Source organism: Cherax quadricarinatus, chromosome 48, assembly GCF_038502225.1.
Source record: "Cherax quadricarinatus isolate ZL_2023a chromosome 48, ASM3850222v1, whole genome shotgun sequence".
Taxonomy (NCBI): Eukaryota; Metazoa; Arthropoda; class Malacostraca; order Decapoda; family Parastacidae; genus Cherax; species Cherax quadricarinatus.
In genome coordinates this window covers 6,490,625-6,502,655 of record NC_091339.1, presented here as the reverse complement: position 1 = coordinate 6,502,655, position 12,031 = coordinate 6,490,625, and the positions used below count along the sequence as shown (strand labels likewise).

General features: G+C 40.5%; 1 protein-coding gene across 1 annotated transcript in view; it reads right to left on the bottom strand.

Annotated features, from left to right (window-relative positions):
* The window catches only part of LOC128696196 (protein O-linked-mannose beta-1,2-N-acetylglucosaminyltransferase 1-like), a 121,390-nt gene that overhangs the window by 67,603 nt on the left and 41,756 nt on the right, over window positions 1-12,031 (bottom strand). The window contains exons 9-11 of the mRNA XM_070094830.1: window positions 5,274-5,458; window positions 4,923-5,031; window positions 600-674 (exon numbers count right to left, since the gene is read on the bottom strand). Coding sequence (XP_069950931.1) covers window positions 600-674; window positions 4,923-5,031; window positions 5,274-5,458 — 369 coding nt within the window. The remainder of the gene's footprint in view (window positions 1-599; window positions 675-4,922; window positions 5,032-5,273; window positions 5,459-12,031) is intronic.

The window sequence follows — 12,031 nt, the reverse complement described above, 5'->3', positions numbered from 1 at the left end:
ATCTGAATTTTTCCAACTTTAAACCATTGCTGCGAGTACTGTCCTTTTATTTATTCCGGTTTTCAATTTATACACCTCAATCATATCCCCATAATTATACGCCTTTCTAGAGAGTGCAGAGTCAGGGCCATCAGTCTTTCCTCATAGAGAAGATTTCTGACACATGGGATCAACTTTGTCATCCTCTTTTGTACGTTTTCCTGTGCACTTAAATTCATTCTGTAATACGGTGACCAGAACTGAGCAGCATAATCTAAATGAGGCCTAACCAAGGATATATAGAGTTGAAGAACAACATGAGGACTACTGTTATTTATACTTCTTGATATGAAGCCAAAAATTCTGTTCGCTTTATTGCAAACACTTAAGGAGTATCACGGGGGCGGGAGTGGGAGTCCATATACACAATATCATACATTACCATCTTGTGTGATACTTAGATTTATAAAATCGTATTTACCAAACATTATGGTTTAATATGCATTTTTTAAAATTTGACACGCACAATAAAAATGAATACAGTAGAAAACAGAGTAACGAGTAATGGTCTAAACCAGGATTTTATTTTTGTAACAAAGACAGTGCTGTATGAAACTGACCCCAATAAGAGTGAAGTAGGAGAGGTGATGGTCCTTCTCAGTCTCTCCATGGTAATAGACGAGGAAGCTACCAACCTGTAATTACAATTTTGTTATGAGGCTTCTGCTTTAACCTTGTACAGAAAGTTGTTCACATAATAGTCATGCCAAACAATAATTACGATTTTTTCCCTGTCATGGAAGACAAATGCTTCCTCAATATTCGGAAGCAAATATTTTACAAAGCAGAAATGTTATAAGAAGAGCAGAGTATATGGAGGTGAAGAGAATGGTGACAGAGTGCAAAGAGAGCTGATGTTAGAGTGGGAGAGGCACTGTCGAGAAATTTTAATGAAAATAAGAAAAAAAAGCTGGAGTGAGATAAACATGTTAAGAAAACCTAGGGAACGAATGGATTTGTCAGTTAAAAAGAGTAGTGGAATTAGTAGATGCGGAACTGGAGGTATTGGGTAGATGGCGGGAATATTTTGAGGAACTTTTAAATGTTGATGAAGAAGGGGAGGCTGTAATTTTATGCACTGGTCAGAGAGGTATAACATGTTTTAGGAGTGAAGAAGAGCAGGATGTGAGTGTGGGGAAGGTGCGTGAGGTATTACGTAGAATGAAAGGGGGTAAAGCAGCAGGAACTGACGGGATTATGACAGAAATGTTAAAATCAGGGAGGGAGGGAATAATGTTGGAGTGGTTGGTATTTTTGTTTAATAAATGTATGAAAGAGGGGAAGGTACCTAGGGATTGGCAGAGAGTATGTATAGTCCCTTTATATAAAGGGAAGGTACCTAGGGATTGGCAGAGAGCGCGTATAGTCCCTTTATATAAAGGGAAGGGGGACAAGAGAGACTGTAAAAATTATAGTGTTATAAGTTTACTGAGTATACCAGGAAAAGTGTACGGTAGAGTTATTATTGAAAGAATTAGAGGCAAGACAGAGTAGGATTGCGGATGAGCAAGGAGGTTTCAGAGTGGGTAGGGAATGTGTAGATCAAGTGTTTACATTGAAGCATCTATGTGAACAGTATTTAGATAAAGGTAGGGAAGCTTTCACTGCATTTATGGATTTAGAAAAGGCATATGATAGAGTGGATAGAGGAGCAATGTGGCAGACCATACCCCCGGCCGGGATTGAACCCGCGGTCATAGTGTCAAAACTCCAGCCCGTCGCGTTAGCCACTAGACCAGCTAGCCACAATAAGATTCATCCAACTAGGTATATTTCTACACCATAGGAAGGTTAGCACAGGCACCTCTGTGACCACAAATGCAAGTTTTTACAGACGAATCTCCAGCTAGCGTGGCCGTGACGAACTCTAGCTCAAGTCCCTTCACTGCATTTGTGGTCACAGAGGTGCCTGTGCTAACCTTTCTATGGTGTAGAAATATACCTAGTTGGATGAATCTTATTGTGGCTAGCTGGTCTAGTGGCTAACGCGACGGGCTGGAGTTTTGAGACTATGACCGCGGGTTCAATCCCGGCCGGGGGTATGGTTTGTTTGCAATCGTGTCTTTACGATTTCTTGAGTCAATGTGGCAGATGTTGCAAGTATATGGAATAGGTAGTCACCCTGCCTAGATGGGAGACGGCCGACTTGTTGAGAGAAAAAAAAATTATATATATATATATATATATATATATATATATATATATATATATATATATATATATATATATATATATATATATATATATATATAGGATGGGGTCCACCTCTGGTGTAAATTGTGGGACCCATAGCCTCGGAAAAGTGGATAAAAAGGCTTCAAGGATAAATATTTGGATTTCTTCCTGAAGCCGTTTGAATATTCCAATATATATATATATATATATATATATATATATATATATATAATGCAACATTCCCCAATGAAAAGCAAGGGTGCCACGAGTACACAGAGACAATGCAGTAAGTGCCAGGGGCCTCAAAACTGTTCAACTGCTAACAAACCATACCACGGGTGGGGTTTGAACCCGCGGTCAGAGTCTGAAAACTCCAGACCGTTGCGTTAGCCACTGGGCCAGCTAGCTTCAATAAGATTTATCCAACTAGGTATATTTCTACACCATAGGAAGGTTAGCATAGGCACCACTGTGACCACAAATGCAAGTTTTACAGACGAATCTCCCGCTAGCATGGCCGTGACGAACTCTAGCTCAAGTCCCCTCAAAGCCATCAACATGACTCACGAAATCGTAATGGCACGATTGCAAACAAACCATACCACGGGTGGGGTTTGAACCAGCGGTCAGTGTGTCTCAATACTCCAGACCGTCGCGTTAGCCACTGGGCCAACTAGCTTCTGACCACGGGTTCAAACCCACCCGTGGTATGGTTTGTTTGCAGTGGTCATTACAATTTCGTGAGTCATGTTCAGCTGCTCCCCAGCATACATAAGGGGGTTACCAACAGACCCCTGGCTGTCTTCAAGAAGGTGCTGGACAGGCACCTAAAGTCGGTGCCTGACCAGCCGGGCTGTGATTCGTACGTCAGTTTGCATGGCCAGCAGTACCAGCCTAGTTAATCAGACCTTGATCCACCACGAGGCCTGGTCTCAGACCGGGCCGCGGGGGCGTTGACCCCCGAAACCATAATATATATATATATATATATTAGTGCTAGTCACAGCATTATGCCGGGTGAGCACCCTGACATAATGGCATGACAAAAATCAAAAGCCTACCATACAGGGGAGGGTCTTTTCTTTGTCAGTGCATTAAGCTGGGTAACAGCCGTTAGCATGACGTCAGGGCCTGCAGCCACACTCCACAGTGACTCCTCAGTGCTCACGTGGCTGCTGTGGTGAGAGAAAGTGTTGCACTTTTGTCTCTCATCCTCCCCATCTTTTGTCTGGTGTTCCCTTTGGTTTTGGGGCTATACATGTTTGATTATGGGTAAAAGGAAGTCTTTAATACCTGAAACTATAGCTCAAATCATAGGGCTTCACAAAGCTGGGCACCAGACGAAAGAAACAGAGAATGTTGATGTGTGTGAGCGTTCAGTGAAGAACTGGGTGCAGCGTTTCAAGACTGGTGGCTGTGTCAAGTTATCGTCTGCAAACCTCGGCCTGGCGCCTCGAAGACGACATCTGCTTGTACCTTAACTGTGTTGAAGCAGTTAGAGAGTACACCTAAGATAACTGCTAAGATAATGTGTCAGAACTGGGCTACAGTAGTCACTGCCAGGTTAAGAAATCAATCCTCTCCAAGCCACAGAAGAAACGTAGGCTGGATTATGCAAAGAAATATCTTCATTGGAATCCTCAACAGTGATCTGAAGTACTTTGGAGTTATGAAGCAACCTTCACCGTCGCCTGTAACCGTGGAGGACATGTGTGCCAGCCCAGAGGTAGCGACCCACTAGACCCATGCTACACCTGTGGGACCACCAGACACCCAGACTCGCTCATGGTTTGGGGGGGGGGGGGCTTCAGTACTCAGAGTGTTGAACTCATTGTGCTTCCCAAAAACCAGTACATGTATATGAACCAGTATGATTACCTGGAGTTATTGTGTGACAATTTACCTGAGGCATTAGACAAGTGTGGGGCTACTGTTTTTATGCAGGACGGTGTACAGTGTCATACTGCCAAATCTGTAGTTCAGTGGCTTAAGGACTGTGAAGTGAGGTTCTTTAATGACTGGCCAGGCAATTCCCCAGACCTAAACCCTATTGAGAACCTCTGGTCAATAGTGAAACGAAGTTTACTGGGCAAGGGCATCAATTTCATCCCACAGCTGGAGGCTGCTCTACACGAGGCATGGAATAACATACCTCCCCAAACCCTCAAGAATTTGTGAGAGTCATCCTACATGTTCTTTGCCAATACCACCTTGACATTATACCATTCCCCATTCTTGCGATAAAATTTAATAGCCACTGACTATTATGTGTAGTGTAGCAAAGCCTTTTCGTGCGTCGTTTGTGGCCTCTTACGCCATTCAACTTTGTCCTCCCAAGCCAGACCAGTCATATACTCTTGATGCCACACACCTTTCCTGCTGGATCTAGCCTCGGCTTTTGCTTATATTTGCTATAAATAAGTTTATTTAGGCACAGGTACACATAAGTACAATTATAATATATAGTAACATGAGTAAATTATCTAGGATAACCCAAAAAGTCAGTGACTTTCCACTGGGGTGCGTGTTCATATATTCCAACTTCCCGCTCACCCTTCATGGGTCCCTACCTGTGGGTCAGTCTAATCTAGCGTAAACTAAGTTAAATAATGACAAGTCCAGTGTGTTATGGTGATAATCATTAAGATGGGAATAAACCTTTTCTTATAGAAAGTACAGCAATATTGAAGTGATGTTTAGACACTGACCTTGGCCTTGGGTACGTACTCCTTCCTGCAGGGATGCTCACGTATCTTCAGTAGTGTGGCTCTTGAGAGTTCCTTCTCTAGGAACAATTCGTAGGAATCAGCGGTCAGACTGCAGGTAAACAAAATACAATTTATATCCAAATCTTTTAACCTGATGGTTTGGAAGTGTGTGCGAGATTTTCAGTTAAAAGTGATGAATCCGTCTTGAAAAAAAGAGAAAATGTTGTAATCTGTTCAAAAAACATGAACACTGGAAACGATAACCCTAAGAGTTATTAGCCAGTTATTAAAGTATTATATAAAATAAATAATTACCAAATGTATAACAGCCCCTTTTATACTTTTACTTACTATGAAACATTTAGTTTGGCTTTGGGATCTGTGTTAAGTGCCCGGCGGTCGAAGTAAGCTGCCTGCTCCCAGCCAGTGACATGGACTCCACCACTGCCATCATGCATGGTCCGTGGTACCTCTGGTGTCACAACATCCCGCTGGTGTTGCACCAACCCTCGCAGGAACCAGTCCCAATCCACACCCTGCGAGGACACCACTATTATATACTACAAAACTACCTTGCTGCATTATAATATTAGGGGAAGAGGAGAACACGCACTCCCTTATGTTCACACAGTTATGCAGATAATATATACATTCATAATGAAGATAGACCGTTTCAATAAAGGAACAAGGAACACATGTGGAAGCTAAGTAAGTTAATTCAGGTATACACAAATACAGTTACATAGATTATCATACATGCCAGCATTTGTGTAGAGAACATAGGATAACCCCCAAAAAAGTCAGTTATTTATTTCCATTGGGGTCCTTTTAATACCTTCTTATTATACTATAAAGGAGATAATATCATCTTATTATTATACTATAGAGATATACTAGGAATAAGGTAAAATGAGTTATTTATATTTACAAGTGTGTTAGCTAAAAAAAAAAAAAATCATTGTCCTCCCTTTCTGTCGCTACATTCATTAGGCACCTTTTGGCTCTCTTCCTGAACTGGTTCATGCTATGACTGGCTTTGGCATGTACAGGCAGTCTGTTCCATTCCTTTATTGCTGTACAACAAAAGGTGTTTGAAGCCTGGCCACTGACTGTGGGAACTATATAGTTGTGCTCTCTCCCCCGAGTACAATGACCGCTTTGGTTCCCAGCCTTGATAAAATTGGCAGCAAAATATTCTGAACACTGTTTGTGAGGAGTTTTATAAACTTGATTTAACTTCAGTTGTTTTAATGTCTTCAACATTCAGCATATCTGTTTGTTGTAATTCATCCTGGCCTATATGGTCTATCTTTCAGTTCTTTTTTTTTTTTTTTTTTTGTCGCGGCAAGAGTACTATGAAGAGCAAGCGTAGTCCATATGACACTGTATAAGGGCTAGACATAGGGTCCTGCGAGCCTCAGTAGGTAGACACTGCTTTCTGTAGAGGAACTTCAGTCTGGCATTCACTTTCTTTACTACACTGTTCCCTATTAATTCTCCTGACATGAATGGGTTAAAGGGGATTCCCAGATATTTTACTGAGGAAACTGAAGTGATGGGTTCCCCATTACACCGGACATTTACTTTATTTGTCCTTCTCAGTTTATGTTTCGTGCCAAAGAGTATGGCTTCCGTTTCCGAAGATGTAACGATAGTTTGTCTACTAACCATTTGCCGCAGGACTCCAGTTCCAGTGTTATTACATTAGCTATATCTTGTGGGTCTTTACCCGACACTAACAGAGCACTGTCATCCGAATACAGGAGTAGTTTGCATTTGACACTGATGGGCATGTCGTTTACATAACATAGGAATAATAAGGGACCCAGAATACTACATTGGTGAACTCCACATGCTATCGGCAGGGGTTCTGATTCTGTTTTGTTGATTTTGACAATTTGTTTCTTGTTGTTAAGATAGAACTTAAACCAGACTACGGAACCTATGCCGATAGCTTGAAGTTTCTTACATAATATATTGTGGTTGACAGTATCGAAGGCCTTTTGCAAGTCTAAGGTTACTATTCCTATGAGGTTCCCCATCGACATTTCAGTTCTCATGTAATCCAGAAGTCAGGAAGTATATATTTAGTTACAAAACTATGAGGTGGAATAAGTTGGACGAGGAAGTGGTAAATACAAACTCAATATACAGTAGATGTGATAAGGACAAAGTGACCAGGAATTAGTAATGCCAATCAGTTATTTCGGAGGCGGAGCCATGAACAGTCTCGACCAGGTCAGGATCAAGGGTTGCGAGGGGTACCATGGCTAGCAACTTGTGGGGGGTTCTGCTATTAAAACTTCATGTCATAATATGTACTAGTGTTATACCATAACATGTCAATTATCTTTGTTTTCCCTATAAAAAAAACTGAACTTATTTGAAAAGTAACATAAAATCATCATATGTTTGTGCCCATATTGGCCAGAACCCTGATCTATGTGGGAGACACTTGTGTAGAGGTTAGCGCTCTTAACTTCATTGATGATTCCCATTTTTTGTTACACTGTCTAGTCAATCTAGCAGAAAAAAACATATTCAACCTAGAACTAATTGAAAAAAAAATTATTGGTGAATACTTCAGAAGTATTATATCCAAAATGAAGCCAGGTGGACTTGGTGAAACATAATTAAAATGAACTTTACACCGTCACTAATTACATGCTTATTAGAATCGTTTTAATAACTGCTGCAATGAAAATTAAAAAATACTGTATGAATATTTTGTGAAACATTAGCAGAGAAACTTGGTTAGTGTACATGTGAGAAATATTCACATTATGCATGTTGTGTACACAACATGCATAATGCTATATATTATGTGCATTACCAGCATGGTACCATATGAGCATAACCAGCATGGTACCGTATATTATGAGCATAACCAACATGGTACCATATGAGCATAACCAGCATGGTACCGTATATTATGAGCATAACCAGCATGGTACCATATATTATGAGCATAACCAGCATGGTATCATATATTATGAGCATAACCAGCATGGTACCATATATTATGAGCATAACCAGCATGGTACCATATGAGCATAACCAGCATGGTACCGTATATTATGAGCATAACCAGCATGGTACCATATATTATGAGCATAACCAGCATAGTACCATATATTATGAGCATAACCAGCATGGTACCATATGAGCATAACCAGCATGGTACCGTATATTATGAGCATAACCAGCATGGTGCCGTATATTATGTGCATAACCAGCATGGTACCATATGAGCATAACCAGCATGGTACCATATGAGCATAACCAGCATGGTACCGTATATTATGAGCATAACCAGCATGGTACCATATGAGCATAACCAGCATGGTACCATATGAGCATAACCAGCATGGTACCGTATATTATGAGCATAACCAGCATGGTACCATATGAGAATAACCAGCATGGTACCGTATATTATGAGCATAACCAGCATGGTACCGTATATTATGTGCATAACCAGCATGGTACCATATATTATGTGCATAACCAGCATGGTACCATATGAGCATAACCAGCATGGTACCATATGAGCATAACCAGCATGGTACCATATATTATGTGCATAACCAGCATGGTACCATATGAGCATAACCAGCATGGTACCGTATATTATGAGCATAACCAGCATGGTACCATATATGTGCATAACCAGCATGGTACCATATGAGCATAACCAGCATGGTACCGTATATTATGAGCATAACCAGCATGGTACCATATATTATGTGCATAACCAGCATGGTACCATATGAGCATAACCAGCATGGTACCGTATATTATGAGCATAACCAGCATGGTACCATATATTATGTGCATAACCAGCATGGTACCATATGAGCATAACCAGCATGGTACCGTATATTATGAGCATAACCAGCATGGTACCATATATTATGTGCATAACCAGCATGGTACCATATGAGCATAACCAGCATGGTACCGTATATTATGAGCATAACCAACATGGTACCATATGAGCATAACCAGCATGGTACCGTATATTATGAGCATAACCAGCATGGTACCATATGAGCATAACCAGCATGGTACCATATATTATGAGCATAACCAGCATGGTACCATATGAGCATAACCAGCATGGTACCGTATATTGAGCATAACCAGCATGGTACCGTATATTATGAGCATAACCAGCATGGTACCATATGAGCATAACCAGCATGGTACCGTATATTATGAGCATAACCAGCATGGTACCGTATATTACGAGCATAACCAGCATGGTACCATATGAGCATAACCAGCATGGTACCATATGAGCATAACCAGCATGGTACCATATGAGCATAACCAGCATGGTACCGTATATTATGAGCATAACCAGCATGGTACCATATATTATGAGCATAACCAGCATGGTACCGTATATTATGAGCATAACCAGCATGGTACCATATATTATGAGCATAACCAGCATGGTACCGTATATTATGAGCATAACCAGCATGGTACCATATATGAGCATAACCAGCATGGTACCGTATATTATGAGCATAACCAGCATGGTACCATATATTATGAGCATAACCAGCATGGTACCATATGAGCATAACCAGCATGGTACCGTATATGAGCATAACCAGCATGGTACCATATATTATGAGCATAACCAGCATGGTACCGTATATTATGAGCATAACCAGCATGGTACCATATATTATGAGCATAACCAGCATGGTACCGTATATTATGAGCATAACCAGCATGGTACCATATATTATGAGCATAACCAGCATGGTACCGTATATTATGAGCATAACCAGCATGGTACCATATATTATGAGCATAACCAGCATAGTACCGTATATTATGAGCATAACCAGCATGGTACCATATATTATGAGCATAACCAGCATGGTACCATATGAGCATAACCAGCATGGTACCGTATATGAGCATAACCAGCATGGTACCATATATGAGCATAACCAGCATGGTACCGTATATTATGAGCATAACCAGCATGGTACCGTATATTATGAGCATAACCAGCATGGTACCATATATGAGCATAACCAGCATGGTACCATATGAGCATAACCAGCATGGTACCGTATATTATGAGCATAACCAGCATGGTACCGTATATTATGAGCATAACCAGCATGGTACCATATATTATAAACATACATTAAAATTAACAGCGACTAACAGATAAGTTCGCTTGTTATGGCAAACTATCCAAGAGAGAAACGGTTGTTTCTACTGCAAATATAACATTGTAAAGTTGGTCAGCGTTGTACTTGAAGGATAAGGAGAGTTTTCATGCTACTGTACATTCCAGAAAATGCTTCCTTTTTTCTTTAGGTAGGTACACTGTTCGGTACATAGTTTCATATCACAATCCGTTTTGTAATTGCGTTTGATCACCTTCAGTAGAGCTTCTGGAGGTGGTGATAAATTTGTTTATCGTGATTCAGGTCGACCATTGACCAATATGTATTAACAAATCTTTAGTATCCCAGAATGTCAGTATTCCCTGGTGATAAATTAGAAAAACACAAATGTGATGGGCTGGTGCAACTGTCGCTAGCAGTGCGAACCTACACAGACTAAGTGCTTAAAGAAACTTTCTAGAAATCACGGGTACTCGATGCATCCAGTCTTCACGTGGGGTACCAATGAAGCATCACATGGCCATGGCAGTCAGAATACTGAACCACCATCAGGCATCCACTGTACTTCATTTCTCCCTCGAGTAGCTTCAAAGGCCTGGCCCACTGATGTAAGCTTACATCTCTCTTCTTTACAGTGAATAATGCTCTTTAAAAGAGTTGTAAGGTCAGTAGTAAGAGCTTCATGCTCTCTTTTAAAGAAAATATTGTCACGAGAGGGGTGCATGTAATTTGAAGTATCTATGCATGTCTTATCTCTGAAGAGAGTTGTAGCTGTCTTCACGATCAGCATTTTTTTGTATATTGTCACTGTCAGTTTCGGTACTTCGTGTAAAAAAAAAATAAAAAAATCGATAGTTGTTGCTGTTCTGAAAATTGTCACACTGGCCTTCCCTTGTATTATATTAATGACGAAGTTATCCTCGAAGTGCTAAACGATCTTTCTCTTTATACATTTAGCACTGTAGGCGTCATCACCGCATTATTCTTTCACGTGTACAGTATCACGAATGAATACTTTATCATCACCGTTTTCAGTCAACAGTTTGCCACGTTTTTTACTACTACTACTACTACTGGTACACAGTACTACTAGTACTACTACACAAGTTTCATTGGGTCGACCGAGCTGATATTTTTCATCATATTTTGTGAACTGGTAAGGTATGGGAAACAGTTTTTATAACTGGTAGCTTGTGTTGCATACTTGATGGTGAATAACATCTGCAGTGATCAAATCTTGCACAAATGCGACCCGACTTTCAACAATGATCCCAGTCGTCACTGCGTTCACTGCATATGAACTAAATGGTTGATTGGAAATCAGTATTTCTTATAGGGAAGACAACATAGCCTCTCCTCTTCCTTAATTATTTTGGAAGTTGACAGTAAGATATGCATTGTTTATTGAAAGTGCTATCATGTTAATAAGAACGAGCAATACGACTCGTTGAACATGGATGCAAGTTTTTTCTAAGTCACAATTGATACAGTTTTTGGATCCGGAGATTTTCTCACAGACGAACAGCGCCTTCCCGGTTTATTCCATTGTTTCCAGTTTCTCCAAATGCTACTTGCTAACCGTTCGCCAAAGGTTTCTTGTAGATCACACAGTCCATGTTCATCAACTCTGAACAGAAACAACAAGCCTGTCTTTCATGTTTCAACAATAAGTGAACCCAACAGGTTCGGGAGATATAATAGGACTCTGCCTGTTTTCTTTATTATTGTTTCAGTTATTTTGTTGGGGCGTTACGTAGTTTGTTGCACTGAGCAACTGTCATTTAAGGAAATATTTTGTAACCTTTACAACCCGGCGGGTCACCACCTGGGAAAGACCCGGGCCGAGACAAGACCGGCGAAGCTACTACTTTACAACTGATGATGAAGATATATCTTGTTATCTCACTATAGTAGTTATTCCAGCCACATATATGAACTGAATTGTAAATA